The sequence below is a fragment of the Camelus ferus genome, chromosome 6, assembly GCF_009834535.1.
Source record: "Camelus ferus isolate YT-003-E chromosome 6, BCGSAC_Cfer_1.0, whole genome shotgun sequence".
Classification (NCBI taxonomy): domain Eukaryota; kingdom Metazoa; phylum Chordata; class Mammalia; order Artiodactyla; family Camelidae; genus Camelus; species Camelus ferus.
This window is the reverse complement of record NC_045701.1, coordinates 9,988,124-10,005,718: the sequence shown is the minus strand read 5'-3', so window position 1 is coordinate 10,005,718 and position 17,595 is coordinate 9,988,124. Positions and strand designations below refer to the sequence as shown.

Genomic DNA, 17,595 nt, shown 5'->3' with positions numbered 1-17,595 from the left:
ACTCTGGGGGAGTGGAGGTAGTGGAGCACTGGAGCTGTGGCTGGTTTCTGGAAAGTGGCTCTCCAGCAGCATGAGTCTGTGGACCTGTTAGCATCTGGGAGCTCATGCTGGATGCTGGGACTCTCCAGGCTGATGACAGAGGGAGAGGAGTGACAGTGTGAGCAGGGTCAACATCTGGGCTGACCTGTGACATCTGCAGCAGAAGCTCCTCAACAGGCCCCCGACAAGTGAGGTGTAACCAGAGTGGGAAAGGCATCAAGTTCAGCGCTGGAGCGCTCTGGGGCTCGTCGGGGGCTCCTGCTGCAGGTCATATCTTTTTTGGGGAAAGACTTGACAAATAAAGCATCCATTACAATTTAACCTCTACTCTCTGGGAAAGCAGAATCCTATCTTGTATGGAAGGGAAGAGACATGGCGTGGTTAGGGCTCATGTCTTGGTTGGGGGTGGTAGCAGTGGCATTTGGGCAGCGAGGGCATCTTCTAGAACGTGGGTGAGCTTTCTCCCGCATCCCCACTCCTACACCAGCAGGAGTGCTCCCCGGGGAGACAGGCTGTCCTGCAGCAAACAGAAGCGGGGTGCACGGGCAGCAGGGGCAGGTGTGTGGGCGGTCACCCCACAGGGAGACTGTCCACAGAGTGGTTAGGAATATCGGTTTTAGAATTAGACAGACCTAGGGTTTGAGTCTTGCCTCTCTTTCTAGTTGTGGGCAGTTACTAGACTTTTCCAAATTTAGTTTCCCCTTCCATAAAAGGCTGATAATAGTAATTCCTATTCTTAGGCCTTTTCTGAGGAGTAAATGAGAAAAATCCATACCATGTGCCCAGCGCCACACCTGGCGTGTACACGGCAGGGGCTCAGAAGTGGGTGGCTCTGATCTTTGTGCTGTTACTTGCCCAGCTGTCTGCCTCCTGTTACCAGCTTTTTTTTTAGCTGGACTTGTTCTCTAGGTTAGTGTCTTTGTACCCTTGGGATTCTGAAAGTTTCCAGCTTTTCCCCACCAATGTCCACATGGAGCCCTTGTGAGGGGCATCTGGCTGGGAGGCCGGGGAGGTGGTAACGCCAGCCCCCCTGGCCACCATTTGTGTCACTAGAAACATTCCCAGGTCCTCTTGGCTTTTTCTTTAGTGATTGAAAATCTATTGTCCTTTCTCTAAATATTTCCCATTTAGACTATTGAAATGCTTGCTTTATTTAGCCAAGATTAGATATACCCATTTACTGTTTTTTTTCTTTCCTTCAGAGATAAATCTGAGAGAGCAGGCACCCTGCCAAATCTGTCACACACTATGTGAACAGCATGTCCACAGAGTTTGTATCCTGTTCTCACCTATCTGGGGGTTCTTCTCAAGGCAAACTGTGTGCTTTTGAATGGCTTCTTTGCTATATCCCTTGGTTTACTGTTTCTGAGCATTGCGTTCAAAACACCTTTTTCTCCTAATGAGTAAATTCTTTTAAGGCCCCTCTTGCAGAACAGATAATCTTCTACTCCTTGATCTCGGGGGTGGTTTCATCAGGTAATTAGGTAGATTCAAATGTAAGAAGTAATTGTGCAGCGTTTATTAAGATTTTATTGTACCTCATTTTAGGAAAAAAAATAGAATTTTAAAGTATGCTGTAAACTAGGCCGTGCCCTACTTTACAACAGCTTTTCGGGGAGCCTGAGGGGAGGCTCACTCGCTCAAGATTGATCACTGTTATTTCAGGGTTAACACCCAACTTCCAGCCCGTGACAGAACACGTTGGGGCAGGAATAATGTGCATTTGCTGTAGAGATTTAACAACAATAACAAAGCCCCACTGAAAAGTCGGTTTTCCTTCACTGTTCTAAACACATTGGTGGCACTGTGGTCTTCCTGCCAGGCTGGCCCGCTCCCCCATTTTGGTCTATCCCTTGGTCCACCACTGCTTACAGCTTCAGAAGTTGTGGGGGCTAACGCTTCAAAGATTTGCTTTTAATTTGGGTAGAAAAAAGGTTTGGAATCCATGTCCGGAGTCCCAGCTTGTTGGGGAGAATTTCTGAGGTCAAAGATGAGGCAGAGCTGTGCTTCGAGGAGGACCTAGAGTTAAACAGTCTCCCCCCTAGTCAGTGAGAAGGATTTGATAAAATCCATTTTAAGGAGATTTATTATACTAACATCTGTAACGTATTTCCAGTGCAGTTTTGGTGATGATGGACACTACACTTTAATTAATATTTTCCACTTTGTTTAAAGAAAGAATTGTCCAGATTCTTATACTACATTTCTTTTAGGGAAACTTTTGAATTTACATATAGACAGCAAAATATGCAGATCCTATGTGCACAGCTTGATACATGTGTTGGTTTCCTGTTACTGTTGTAACAGTTCACCAGAGGGGCTTAAAACAACATGAATTTATCATCTTTGGTTCTGGAGGTCGGAAGTTGTAAAGTCAAGGTGTTGGCAGGGCTGGGTTCTTTTTGGAAGGTCTAGCAGAGAATCATTTCCTAGCCTTCTCTGCCTTCTAGAGGCTGCCTGTATTTGTTGGCTCGTGGCCCCATCCTCCAGCTTCAAAGACAGCATTGTAGCATCTCCCCATCTTTGTCTCGGACTCCAGCCCTACTTCTTCCTTCTTATAAGGGCCCAACTGGGTCATCTCCTGATTTCAAGATTATTAACTTAATCACATCTGCAAAGTTCCTTTTTCCATGTAAGGCAACCTAATCACTAATTTCAGAGATCAGGATGTGGACATCATTGGGGGACCATTATTCTGATTTTCAAAGTACATTGTTACCAGTGAACATGCCTGCTTCAACACCACCCCAGTTAATTTATAGGATGTTACAGAATTCCAGACCCTCTTGATGGTTCAAAAAAATAATCAAGGAATTTGTAGTATGACAGGCCACTGATTTAGAGTATTGATTATCACTATTTAGCACTACAAATTTTCATAAGACATCTGAGCCTGGGCTGATGGAATACTTTTTAAAAGATCTGCAGAAAGAGAAAGAAAAATACCGTATGATATCACTTATGTGTGGAATCTTAAATGAGACAGATGAGCTTATTTACAAAACAGCAACAGGCTCACAGACATAGAAAACAAACTTACGGTTCAAAGTGGGGAAAGGGGGTGGGGAGGGATAAATTGGGAGTTTGGGATTTGCAGGTAATAACTGCTATGTATAAAATAAACAAACAAGGTCCTACTGTATAGCACAGAGAACTATATTCAATACTTACAATAGTCTACAATGAAAAGTGATATGAAAAGGTATATATATATACACACATATATATGTATATATATGTATAACTGAATAACTATGCTATACCTCAGAAACTAACACAACATTGTAAATCGACTATACTTCAGTTAAAAAAAACTTGAATGGCTTTATTCAGGATATTTGTCTTTAATTCATAAATATGTCTATAAATACACACTAGCAAATCTGACGTTTGTGAGCTTTGCTTGGACCTTGGTGAGTGGGTGTCACATAGACTTGAATTCACTTGTGCTGGAGTTGCTTGCTATACATTCTCTGGCAAACCTGGGATCCACTGATTAAATATCACTGTCTGTCTGTTTCAGGAACGCCATCAACTTCAACTCCAACTCCTGGAGCATGAAACAGAAATGTCAGCAGAAATAACTGATGCTGACAAGGAGAGGTAAGGTGTGATGCCCTTTGTCTTGTACTAGGTTCAGACGGTGGACATGCTGGGTCTATGTGGGCTCACTTAGCCCTTGCATTTTTATTCATTTGCTCGTCACTCATTGCAGACTTACCCACGCAAAACACTGACTGGACTGAGAGCTTCCGGACACATCTTACAGCCCATGGCTGGTTGTTAGTGCCGTGGAGCACACCAAAGACTGCCACAAGGGACAGAGTTCAGGCTGTAAATTTTCCCCATCACCTTGAACTCCACAGGATGCCCCTCGTTGAAGAGAAAAACTCACCAACAGTGATGAATACCATTGCCGTGGAAACTAATTTTAAAATGTCTTTGTTTCCAAACATCCCTCAGTGAAACCGTGCTTTGTCCTCTGGCTGTGAGTGGGCAAAGCCCTGCGTGGAAAATGCAGGGGCAGTAAGTGCACTGCCTCTTCTAGAAACCAAATGGCAGAGAGGCCACGCACGGCACGGCCCTCTAGTGAAGGAAGGCAAGGCTGGGATGCCTTGAGCATTGGAGCAAATTACTTCCTTAACCACCCTGAGACTCTTTGTTTTCTGTGAAGTGGGAATTCTTTTTTTTAAAGGGAGAAGGGGTTATGATGATCTAGCCGTGCCCATCGCATGGCTTATTATTGTGAGGGGACTGTTGAGTGTACTACCTGCCAGATAGTATGTACTGAAAAAACACCTGTTCTCCTTCCTCTTAGCAGTTTCAGAGTCTGTAGAGTTATCGGAATCCTCCCTAACCTTTAACATAGTGCGGACCTGGCAGAGATGGGGGGTGGTGAGCAGACCGCCAGACCCTCCGTCTGTGCTCCGGTCCAGTGGCCCCAAAGAACCAGAGAGTCCATCTGCTGGTTCCTTTGGTTTCTATGAACCAAGCAAAGTCAGAAGATAATTTATGCTGTTTTTTCCCCAAAAAGTATGAAATGCTTTATGAGGTGGTCTGCTCTGTTTTGACAGAGAGAAGTTCTTTCAACATGTTTCCCATTTTCTAAAAGTAAATGATGCACAGAACAGTGGTAGTGCCAGACTTCCCAGGACTCTGCCCCTGGATTTCAGATATTTTGTTGTGTTGCTGGACTCATCTCCTTCTCTGTTTTCCTAATCACGGTAATTCACTGGATTTCCAATGTTTTATTAAGGCCCAAGCAGAGAGCCTCTCATCTCTGTAAGTGGTGCAAGAAAATCCCCTTCCAGCCCCTGGAGAATATAGTGACTGTCCTTACACAGGGTAAAGCTTACAAGAGGGAGCCTGAGAAAGGGTCCTATGTTCCTTCTGCGTTAGGACGGTTGACTGGTAGCTCATCACCTAGGGTGCACACGAAGTGAGCAGAGCGCCTCGTGAGGCTCCCTGTCTTGATCTTGGCCATGTTCCTTTCATGCGGGGACTTTCTGTGCTGCTGTCGCTGCTTTGGTTGAGGATTCACCTGCTCTTTCTTCTGTCTGTGTTAGGTATCAGCAGCTGGAGGCGGCTTCAGCCAGCCTCCGGGAACGGATCAGACACCTAGATGACATGGTGCATTGCCAGCAGAAGAAAGTCAAGCAGATGGTTGAGGAGGTAAGCCCTTGGGAAAGGCCACGGGCCTGGGATTGCCGCCTGTGTGGGGACGCTTCAGCCTGAGAGCCAGATCCGACTCTCAGCTCAGACTTCCGTGACTGAGTGAGCTAGCTCAGGCCACTGTCGCCTTGGCCCCAAGGAGAATTTCCGCATATGTCCCCCCGTGGATTGGTGATTATCCCTTTACAAGAGGGCCTTCCCTGGACCAAAGGGATACTGTTAAGAATGCTGTGAAGTGCAGTTCAGCCCCTGTACGGGACAGCAGCTCCTTTCATGGGTGCCCACAGCTCTGGGACCAGGGACTGTGAGAACAGTTTACTTCTGCTCAGGTCTCTGCACCCCCGGAACCTGCCTGCCTCCCCCGCCCCCGCTCTTGTCCTTTCTCCAGTTCGGGTGCGCCTCTGTCATTCCCTTGCCCCTGTCTGTTCCTCACTTTCTTTTCCTTCCTCATTCACTTCTCCCACTCCTGTTTCTTCTTCATTTTTTTCTCTTTTCCACCATCCTTTTTCTCCTTAACTGTCTATATAATAGGAAACCAAGTTATAGGCTTATTGGACATAGTTTACTAGCCTATTTTTCTAAGTGAAAAAACAGGTAAGTTGAACATTACTACGTCTCTACGAGGAAAAAAATTTCTTTTACCTGGTGTTACTGTAACCTGGCTCTCTTGTGGTGGCGCTTCCTAGAAAAAAGTTCATGTTGTGTACAGCTAATCACATATTATTGTAGGTTTCACGCTCGATTAAAAAATCAGATAAAGAACAGTTAGTACTAACAGGGTTATAAGAATTCCTTACAGACTAATTCTCTAACTTGCAAAGAAAAGGTTTTGATATAATGAAACACCTGGTCGGCAGTAGAAAAAGTGAAAAAAAATTTCGTTTTATTAAGCACAGCTCTGAAAAATTATCTATGAATCAATTACTAAAATTAAAAGTATATTTATTTCTAATACATAATTTACAGCTATGACAGACAGAAGATTAAATGTATATCTATTTTTTTTCATCTCTAAAATGTTGGCGATAAGGAGTAGGGGGTTAAGGTCAGGAAATTGTGAGGATGGGCAGGGATACTTTGTTTTATAGCATGTGGGATAAACACATACAGTAGATAAAATCTTCTCCCCAAGGGAGAAACCCTGTCATGCAGCGTTGAGTCCTGTGACCGGCTCATGTGTCAGTTTTGGGGAGCAGAGGCTCCGAGGAGGAAACCCACATGCACCTTTGCAGTCCCTTGGCACAGCCAGGCAGGAGCACTGCCAGCAGCAGTGATGGGCAGGTCCTGCCCCACAGCAGCATTAGGTCCATGTCAGGAGTGTGTTTCCCTAGGGTCGCTTTGCACAGTTAGCATCTCAGGGAACCATGGCTGTCAGAGCATAGCCTTTCTGCTTCTGCATTTCACACGGCTGTCCCTCATCTCTCCGTGTGGCTCCTTGACTGTGGGAAACACTCCTTCCTCTCACCTCCCCTCAGGGTGCTGGTCTGCACTGTTTCCCTACCTAATATTAGAGAACCGCTGAACAAAACCTCCTGTGCCTTGACATCTGATTGAATTATCATCTGTCAGTGTTCACAGTTGGTCTTTTTAAAAAGACATTTTCAAGTATTTTAGAATTCTCTTTTCTAATGTACCTCTGGAATATAATAGACATATCAGTTTGAAAGATGTAGGGGAATATTTATGGAAAATGGGGAAGGATGTGAAGATCACTGTCCATGCAGTATTCATACTGTCCCTGTGATGTAAGATCTTCCAAATAAAGTGCTGAGGAGGGAGGGTGTAGCTCAGGGGTAGAGCATGTGCTTAGCATGCACGAGGTTCTGGGTTCAATCCCCAGTACCTCCATTTAAAAAAAAAAACTAATAAAAAATAAATAAATAAATAGACCTAATGACACCCCCCCCCCCCAAAGTGCGGATAATATGGTCTGAAAGACTCAGTCACTGGCATGAAATCCCAGGCTGAAATTTAGGATGGCATTGTTGGTGAGCACCACCTAGGGGCCGGCTGGGTTTCAGCAGTTAGATGGAGACAGAAAGAGACCTTTAATTCTAAATTTAAACTAAAAGCTATTTAAAACGGGTAGTGAGAGTTAATGAGCTTGTCCAGTACACCATGTTAACTCACAGAACAATAGGAAGGTTTCACATCTCAATTGCTGTAGCCATTTATGTGAATACTTTTTTTTTTTTAAGTTGGAAACATGGAAAAGGGACATGTGAGCCTGTTGAGAAGTTCAGGACCAGCCTGGGAAGAAGTTGGGAACTCCAGTAATTCAGGGGATGGGGAAGGACCTGATGGCCAAGGAGAGATGTGAGAGTTGAATTCACATCTTAGGAAATGGTCAAGGAGAAGGGGGAATGTATTTTTGTTTGTATTGCAGTGCAGGGCCACTGGGTGGCACTTGCAAAGAGGCAGACTTCAGCTTTCTGTTCAACATAAAGAAAACGTTTCCAGGGTTGCCTTCCCTGGGAGGGGGGCTAGGCCTTTATCACAGGTGGATTTATGAGGAGAGAAGTCGAGATAAAAGCCCCTTGTATAAAGGGTTCTCTGTGGTTGACGAGGCTGTGCCTGTTGTTAGGATCTCAGCCTTTTCATTACTTTGCATCACGAGTGACATCGGCAAAGACTTATTAAAGCAGCTCAAGTCATCTGGACCAGATTTTGAAACATCCAGACGACTGAATTAGTCATTTGTGGATTCTTGAACTCTGACTTTAGAAGCATACTTTTATCTAGTGAACTCCAGCTGGCCAGATATTGAGACAAATTTGACCTGGAAATAGAGGCAATTACGTGTCACACGTTAGGGACGGTTTTCCTTCCCTCCCATGAAGTCTGAAAGCTTGTCTGTACGGTGGCTTCACACGCACCCCTCCGTTACTGCTGTCTTACAATGTCTGTGAGTAAAGTCAGCTTATTAAAATGATGGGCTTCTTGTCTCAGCTCAAAACATCCAGGGATTATTACCGAGGTGCTTGGAATCCTTAAACGTTAAGCAGTATATTTATTTCCACCTCAGTAGAATATCATTTCATAATAATAATAATAATAATAATAATAATAATAATAATAATAATAATATACTGAATAAAAAATAACTGGCCTAGGTTTTGCGGTCCTTAGCTCAATAATGACTTGGTTTTCCTTGTGTGGGACAGTATATTTCGGGTAAGGATTTGTGCATGTGAGAGCGGGCAGGATGGGCCCTTTTGAAATGAAGGATTAATACGTATCTTATGGAGTCAAGGTCATTGAGAAAAGACAAGGAAGACAAAGCGTCTTGTGTGAAGTGTGGGACAAATACTAGCCCAAGAGGCTAGATCTTTGTATTGAATTAAGTCTCCTTTTGTGGCATATGTCAGGGATTGGTTATCTTCCTCTCATCACTAGCTCTTCTAAGTGGTTCTGGATCTGACAAAAAATAAAAGGCAAAACAAGCCCCCAATAGATCCCCTTTAGACATTTAAAGTTTTACCAGAAAAATACAGAGGGATTGGAAAAAAAGAGCACTCATGGGGAAATTCACTCATCCATCCATTTACCAGATGTCCATCCACCGGCAGTTGCCCTGGGCTGGGGCTGGGTGCACAGTGGCAGGCGGTGCAGATATGGCCCTGCCCTCATGGAGCTTACCATCTGGTGTTACCTGAGTTCCAGAGTCATCCTTGCCCTGGGGCTTCATTCTTCTGTTGAAAAGCCGTGGTGGGACTAGGTCCTTTTGTCAATCAGGCTGAGAGCTTTAGCTTGCCATGAAAGAAAGCAGGAGACCAGGGAGGAGCAAAAGGCTGGGAGGAACCTGCAGCCTGAGCAGTGAGCACCTGACACACCTTTAAGTGTTATTTCTTCAGTCAACAGGACGTTCACACCTCTTTGCCTGCTCTCGTCAAAGCCCAGTCCCCTGCCAACCAAAGCAGCTTTCTGCTCAGGGGAAAACTAGGTGGAAGAAAGCAATTTTACAAATTTAAATTCTCTCCATCCCAAGAGTCTTCCATTTTAAATGCATCAGCCATTTGTTAGCACACAATTTATTTAAAGATTACTGTGTGGTCTGCTGAAATGTACAGTCAAAAGTATGTTTTCCCCAAATGCCCTGTGTTTGGAGGATTCCGGGTGATGTCCATCACCGGTCACTAGCCAGGCTGGGGTCGGGAGTGGAGCCGCGGCCCTGAGCCCACAGCCCTAACCCGCTGCGTTGAACTGTTTCCAGATCATGTCCCACGAGCTCTTCTCCACATTTAGTCTCCGGCTCTTTGGAAGATGACAAGATGGTAGCCTGCTCTGGGTTGGAAGCGGTTCTTTTATTGTTCGTGGTTAGAAGAACACCTGTACTCTCTCTGCTGGGAAGAGGTGGCATGTCTCTGTGACGAACCAATGAACCAAACACGAAGGAAGCGCTGTTGAAAGGGAAACGTGGCACGTAGGGCTCTCGTTTATGGAAACACCCACAGACTGTGACTTCAGCGTGTACGGCCTCACGCTGCAGAGTCAAGACAACTCAGAGATCCACAAAGTATTTCGAGAAACGTGGGTTCCTAGACATCAAAGAAGGAACTGCGATAAAACATGGTACTAAAAAGTAATTCAGAAAGTATCAGGTGCAGGCTGGCCTGAAGACCTTGGGAAAGAAGGCTCATGTATGAAAAGCTGCCAAGGACACCTGCTAAGGAAATAAGAAGCGGGCCTGAAGAACTCCAGCACACCAGGCGCAAGTGCGCCCCACCAGACCCCCCCCCCCCCCCAGAGGATACAGAAGCAGCCGAGTGTCTGTGTAGTTTGATTATATTTGTACGTGGGAGGTGGCCCTGAGGATGTCCTTTCTGGGTGGAGATCAACAGCCCTGGTCAGCTTACCACTGTTCTTATTTAAGAAACATCTGATTTGCTTCTGTCACCACGGGTGTTTTGCCTGAAGAGACAGTTCAACTCACTTCATGAAAAGAAGAAATATATTGGATGAAAAGGGAAATATATTGGGTTGAAATGTATTGAAGCAAAACAGACGCCATGAATGCTTTGTTGTTCTAGAGGTTGTCTTGAGACACTCACAGGTGCTGGTGTCTCATCGAAGCTAAACAGCGTTGCTGGGAATCGTAGGGGCAGTGGCAGCAGGTGGTGGAAATGGCCGGCGGGTGCTTTTAGCCTAACAGGCTAGTCGACTGGGCTGGTGAAGAGAGTTCACGAGGGGCGGGTAGACAGGGGGTGGCTTTCCACCCTCCGCGCTTCTCCGTGGAAAAGCGGGCAGGTCGGTGATGCTTTCTTGTCAGTCGCTGTCTTTGGCCTTGCGTTCAGGTGCTTCTGCTCAGCTGAAGGAAGTGGGCGGTGGGTGGGAAAGCGGGCGATGATCCAGTCCCCATGGTAGTCGTGGCCTGGAAACGCAGGTCACCCGCACCAGCGGCCTGTTCGAATGCAGGGCCCCAGATACTCTGCTGGGTTCCTAGCCTTGCACCAGGCAGCTTTGAGTCAGATTTGAGAATCGTTAATCTAGATGTCACTCTAGCGAAGGGACCTACACTGTTTCTAGGGACACCTGATGACTTCTAGAGAAAGTGGGTGCTGCGCGTGAGCCCCTCTCCCGGTTGTGTGGTGTCCCCCTGCCCTTGGAGTTCCTTTTCCTTTTTGGGCTCTGGCCAGGACCTGGAGGCCCGGCAGGCCTTAGGTTGCGGGCCGGGGCTGAGGGAGGTGCCTGGGTCGTCCGCAGGACTGGCCGGGAGACGCCCCCAAGTGCTGTGCCCTCGGCACCCCACGCACCGCCCCCTAGGCCTAGGGCTGGGTCCTGGCTCATCGGGTGTCTCCCTAGGTCTGGGTTCCCTGCCTGACAAGACCCCTTTCCACCTGCTCCTCCCTGCCTTTTTCCGTGGCCTTCGGTTCACCCCTCCCTGCCCGGACTCTGATAGGATGTGAACCCAACTTACTGTGTCAATCATGAGTTAGGTGCTCAAATCCTGCTGCCCCCCCCCCCCCATCCCCTTCCCCTTCCCCTCCCCTTACCTGGATCCTTAGCCTTGAGCTCTTACTAAGGCTGTAATTTTGTCTCATGGCCATTCACACCCCCCACTCAAAGGAGACGCTACTCAACAGTTGAGGCAGAATTTATTTATAGTAAATGAAAATGTCACAGTTTCAAATTTTAGTGTTGAACATTGTATTAGCTACATCTTTATTTTAAAATCATACATGCTTGATCTAAAACGTGAAGTTTTTAGAAGGTATCAGAAAGCTCACACATCTGAAAGCCTTTTTTCTATGCATTATATAAAAAGACCATAGGTGCGCTGTGTGGTCTGGACTGATTAATGTGTTCACAATATGCATTGTCCTTTCAAGAGGGACGGTCTTTCCTTCGTGAGTGTCACTGAACCCGCGTTCTGTTTTTGAGGTCGTTTCTCATTGGCTCTGATGCGTTTCTCAGAGACCTGGGTGCTGATGCTCCGCCCAAGAGAGTCCGCGGCCGTGCTCCTGACCCACGTCACTCCCAGCTGGTGAACGTGTCTCGTGCTTTAAGGCTGAGCGTTTGACCTCACATCCCACGTTAACTCTCTGTGGGAGGTGTTATTAGCACGATTTTTTGGTATAGGAAACTTAGACTGTTAAAAAAAAAAAAAAAGAAAATTAAGTAGCCAGCAGTCTCTCCACAAATGGTGATGGTGCTGGGTCCACACCCAGATTTTTGACTCCAAAGCCAGCATTGTTCTTTGCTTCTTATTTTTTTTTTAATTGAAAAAAATGTTTTAAATACAGAAAAATAGAATGGTAAAAACAAAAGCCCATGTACCCTGTAGAATTGACAGATGTTAACATTTTGGCGTATTTCAGTTTTTTTTTTTCCTAAATAAGACGTTACAGACAAAGAAGTTGTACCCTTCCCAGTGCTGATCTTTTTCCTTCTTTCCCCATCCTACCCCCCACCCACACCCTGCCTCAGCCCTGCCGCTTCCTCCCGAGGCAGTTTAGCTTCCATCCAGGCCATGTTTCTGTGCTTTGACTGCACATATATGTACCTGTTACCAGTGTATAGCTTGGTTTCTGTGTTTAAAAATGCATATAAGTTTTTATAATATATAGGTAAATTTTATTGTATTTATTTTGCAACTTACTCTTTTCCCCAGATTTATTTTTTGTGTTGTTACATACAGATCTAAATTATTCATTTTGATGGCCGTCTAATATTCTACCATATGACTACATTTAATGTATCCTACTGACAGACACCTAGCATGCTTCCAGTTTTTTATTCTTTTACAAGCAATGCCAAGCACATCTCTGTGCTTCTCCAGAGAACATCCTCTGAGGAGGAAGTGCCAGGGCCTGGGCTTGGCACAGTCTCACCACTGCTGGGTGTTTCCCAGTTCTCCACACTGTGCCTGCCCTTCCTCCCGTCACGTACAAGGGGCAGATTTCTCCACAGCTTCCCCACCTCTCAGCCCTGCTGGACTGGAATTTTAGCCGGTTGTGAAATAGTATCTCTGTGTTTCCATTGTAATTTGCATCAGGCTCATTACACCCGGTGAGGTGGAGTGTCTTTTCAAAAGCGTGTTGATCAGTCAGGCTTCCATTCTTCGGTATTGGTTGTTCATAGCTTTTGTTCATTTTTCCGTTTGGTGGTTTTTCTTTCTGCTGGTGATTTGTCGGAATTCTGTATGTGATCCATATTAGCCACTTACCAGAAGAACTGTTTGGATGTCCTGGTCTTCTCCCAGTCAGCGGTTTTGTTGTTGTTGTTTGTTAGTGTCTTGTATAATATACAGTTTAAACTTTGGTATAAAGTTATCAACCTTTTTGTGCTGTTGTGTGTTTTGTTTGTCATAAGGATACTTTATGGTAATAGTTTTAGAGTTTTGCTTCTCATCTTTAGGTCTGTGGTTATACCCCCACCACCACACACACACTCATACCACCCCCCCGTTTTCTTCCTTACTCTATTCTTCTTTCTTATCATCTTGTAATATATCCTACACTTCTGTGTTTTGCTTATTTATTGTCTGTTTCCCTCCACTAGAATGTAAGCTCCCTGAGGGCAGTGGCTTTTGTCTGTTTTGTTCATGGCTAGATCCCTAACACTTGGAATAGTCACTGGCATATAGCAGATGCTCAATAAATATTTGTTGAACAAACACAGAATAATCCAGACGGAATTTATTTTTTGCATATGTGGTCTGAATAGAGCTTCCACTTTTTTTTCCTCTCATGGAAGGCTCGTTTCTCTAACATCTTCTATTGAGTCGTCCATCCTCCTCCCACTTACTTTGTCACTCCGCCTTCGTCCAGCTGGAGTTGCTTCTCTTGTGCCACGTCTTTAACATGTTGACCGCCCACTGTGGATCGGGTGTGTTTCCTGCGGGGCCCAGATTCCCCCTTCACCACAGTGTGACGCACTGAAAATATATGTGCTTATAATTAATATGTTTTTTCCAGTATAATTGAAATTGTTTTCAAAAAACAATTTGTCTATTTTCAATTTTCAACCTCTTTACAGTTTATTTCTTCTTGGAATGTCATTATTCTGCATGGAATAAATTCAGGTAACTTGTAAAAACCTGCGTAACTGGATGAAGGAAAGCGTCACCCAAACCTGAGTAACGGGGCACCCGAGGAAATACAGCTGTCACCCAGGTTTGGGTGATACGGCGATCAGCGTGTTAAATATTCCCGTCCCCTTGCCCTTGTGCTGAAGTTCGCGGGAAACCCAGTCCTCACACACGGGAGTGGGAGCGGAGGCGATGAAAAGCGAGGCTAACTTCTGTGGAGCTCTTCTCTGGTGGGTCAGTCAGTAAGCATTTAAGAAATGGCTTTTATGAAGCAAAAACAGACCCGAGTCCTCAGAGCCTTCAAAGGCCTTTCTGGTTAACGTTAGAACTTGTTCGAACTCAAAGCAGAATATGAAGGTTAAGCAGAAGAATGAGCCGTGTGCTTGGGACACAGAAGCAGGAGAACATGGTGGTTAAGTTTGTAGGTTTCAAGTAAATTAAATCTGACTTTACATCCTGCCTCTGCTCCTGACTGGGCTTTTATATCGTGAGCAAGTTATTTATCCCCTCCAATGTTTAGTTTCCTTATCAAAAAAAATAAGGGTGGGGGGAATTGATGTTCATAGTACTTGCTTCAGGGGTTGCTGATTGAAAGAATGTATGCTAAGGGCGCTGCACAGTGCCTATAAAGGTTCACTAATTCCCGCGTGCGTGGAGAATCTTTAAGGAGGAGGTGGTACTTGACCCTGTCTTGCAGGACGGGTTAGATTTTTGGGGGCAGGGATTGAATGGGTGGAAAAGGACATGTCGGGCAAGGTATAGAATAAACAAAAAATAAACACATGGAGGCCAGAAAGTGTAGGATGCGTTCAGGGAGCATTATTCTAGTCTGACTGGATTGTAAGGAGGGAGTAATAAAGAGGAGACTGAAAATGTAAGTTGAGACTAATTGTGGTGGATTATCAGTAACAAGCCAAAAAAAAGTCCTTGATTACTCTGCTCCTAATTCCTCGATGGCTCCCCATTGCCTGATCAGATCTGAGCCCCAGAGACATGCCTCTGGCAGAAGGTGCTTGGCGAACAGGAGAGGAGAGGGGCAGGAAGGGCAGCTGGGGGGCTCCTGGGAGAGTTGTGGCCAGTGCAGGTGAGGGTCCATGTCAGGGCACCTGAACTTGAGGAACAGTTTTTAAACTACTGTTTTTTTTTTTTTTTTTTTTTTTTTTTTTAGCAACAGCTTTGTGCCAAGTGTGGAGCTGGGTGCTTCTGTATACAGGGGTACCTCAGAGATATTGTGGGTTTGGTTCTAGACTACCACAATGAAGCAAATACTGCAATGATATCAGTGAGTCCTGTGAATTTTTTGGTTTCCCAACGCGTATAAAAGTTATCTTTGCAGTAACTATAATGTAGTCTATTAAGTGAGCAACAGCATTATGTCTAAAAAGACAGGCATATATACCTTAATTTAAAAATACTGCTAAAAAATGCTGACCATCATGTCAGCCTTCAGTGAGTCATCATCTTTTTGTTGGTGGAGGATTTGAAACATTACAGTAATTACCAGAATGTGACACAGAAACACAAAGGGAGTAAATAGTGTTGGAAAAATGGCGCCAGTAGACTTGCTCGATGCAGGGTTGTCACAAACCCTCAATTTGTGAAAAATGTGGTATGTGTAAAGCACCCTGAAACGAAGTGCAGTAAAACAGGGTGTGCCTGAACAGCCTCACATTGTTTAGCTGAAGCAGTTCTCCCTGGATATTCCTGGTCAGCATATGGTCTTCTGTCCTGGACACTGCATCCATCCAGGGATCCGCAGGGATACAGACGCCTAGGGCACCCTCTTTCCCACGTCTCATTCCACCTTCCCCTGCAATTAAATAGGGAAAAATAACAACCTAAAGGCTTAGGGCCCCAGCAAATCCTTTGTGAAAGAAGGTATCACTTGCCAGTATTCTTCCCAGCCTCACCCAGTTTCCTGGCAGCATATCCTAGCTAGGTTGTCATCACAGGGAGGATGGAGGCCAACCTCTGGACATCATTGTGGTGCGAACAGAAGAGCCTGGGCCTTGTCATTAGGGAGATGTGAGTTTAGATCTCAGCCCTGCCAGCATCGAGCTCTGGGGTGACCAACTGTCCTGGTTTGCCTGCGAATGAGAAGATTCCTGACACAGGAGACTAAAACCTGGAAAGTCTGGCAAGCTGGGACGAGCTGGTCATCTCTTTAGCCCCGTGGTCTGAACCTTTTCCTCACCCCTTCAGCAGTCGCCAGGCTCACCCTCTCTGGGTGGGTGAGGGGACCAAACATCACTCCGCCTGCTCCCTTATTGCACTTGCTTGTGCATTTCTTTTTCTGTTTGCTGCCTCACCGGGATGTTTGTTCCCTGAAAGTGGAGACCAGGTCTTCCTGGCTCAGTGCTCTGTTGCCAGAATCCAGCACTGGGCCCAATGCAGAGGTGGTCACAGCTGGTTGTTGAGGAATGAACAAATGATAAAACTCTAGGAACCATGGTTTCCACGTCTATGGGGATCACAGTCCTTAGGGTTGCTTCTGAGAATGATAAGCTAAGCCATCAAAAGCCCTGGGACCCAGTATACCCCTTTTTCTTCCTTTCCAGTGGCAGATTGAAAAGCCAGTTTATTCCTCTTTCCCTGATGTTTGTATAGCCCAGGAGAACCAGGGTGCTATTCCTTCTTAAATAGGAGTTGGGTTATCTTTAATAAAAGACAGAAATCAAACCAAATTCGATTATTTTACCTCAGAAACCAGTTTCAACTGATCCTTTTGAATGGTATGGTTCTATTATTATATATTACTTCAAACTTAATAGAAAAAAATTGATTAAAATGTGTGCCCTGTTCATATCTAGCCTGGCTGAATGCCACAAGACACATTAATTGAAAATGAATTTCTACAAACCCAATCAAGCATCGTGAAGATGAAAAATGTACCTTTTCCCCTCCGTTCCTTCATTGATTTTTCATTTTCCCCACTCAGAGCTTCATTTAGCAATTTTTCAGTTTCGTTTTGTTGTGGCCTTAATTCATGCCCTTCACTCCCCCCAAAATGAGATAATGTACCACTTCCCTCGTCCTTTGTAAACTGTTCTTTCATGCCACATTCGTGTACGGCTGACTGTGATCTTGTATATGTCCCTGTGCTTTATTGTTTTTATGTCTTTAATTCTTACTGTGGTAGTTTTTTTCAGAAAGAATGCACTTTAAAAATATATAACTATGGAATTACAGTATTACAGGACTTCTAAGATAGAATTAAGAGAAACTGTAGCCAAAATAAAAAAGCCCTTTCAGAGTAAGAGCATAAAATACCGAGTATTACCATTTTTCATAGTGGGGTATGTGGGTATCAAACATGATTGCAGTTCTGTTGAGGGAAATGGAGAAGACTGTTTGCCAGATCACAAGGAGCTGGGTTGAAACGAGGCTCTGAGGACATGAGAGGGAGCAAAGGGAGGAGTGGAAACCCCGGGCGAGCGCTGGACGGTTCTTGCCTGCCCCGTGCCGTCCCTGCCCCGGTCAGTTCACTGATTCCCTGGAGTTACAGGGGTTTTAGAAAGAATAATGCGGATCTTCAAGCTATTTTCCTGTGAAATTTTCAAATAATTGAACAGCATGCATTTCTTATGAAAAGTCTAGAAGGATTCACAATCAAGTATCCGATTGCTTGACTTTGATCTAGAATTCACAATCATGGTTATCCTCTTTTGATCAGAAGCTTGGAATAGCCACTATCCATCATTGATACATTTCCAATGGGAAAATGAATTCTTTCTTTCTCGATGCAGCTTAAAGTAGGAAGTCTTTTACAATGAGGGTCCGTTAGAAGGAGTGACACAGCGGAGCGTTGGTGATACAGGTTTGGAAACTTTATAATACGTTGAGTTTCCTGATAG

General features: G+C 45.0%; 1 protein-coding gene and 1 long non-coding RNA gene across 6 annotated transcripts in view; one reads left to right on the top strand and one right to left on the bottom strand.

Annotated features, from left to right (window-relative positions):
• Positions 1 to 17,595, top strand: part of MYZAP (myocardial zonula adherens protein) — a 99,444-nt gene that overhangs the window by 53,153 nt on the left and 28,696 nt on the right. For 3 of the 5 annotated variants that reach the window (XM_032481117.1, XM_006181695.3, XM_014556717.2), the window contains 2 exons: positions 3,563 to 3,642; positions 5,106 to 5,211. In XM_032481117.1, the coding sequence (XP_032337008.1) occupies positions 3,563 to 3,642; positions 5,106 to 5,211 (186 nt within the window). Of the gene's footprint in view, positions 1 to 3,562; positions 3,643 to 5,105; positions 5,212 to 9,424; positions 13,335 to 17,595 lie in introns of those variants that run through there. The other 2 variants (XM_032481116.1, XM_032481115.1) reach the window with 1 other exon arrangement.
• LOC116664088 lies at positions 11,695 to 15,925 on the bottom strand. The gene is made up of 3 exons (XR_004320424.1): positions 15,652 to 15,925; positions 15,412 to 15,551; positions 11,695 to 11,800 (listed from the first exon to the last, which is right to left on the bottom strand). It is a non-coding gene; the product is annotated as an uncharacterized LOC116664088 (long non-coding RNA).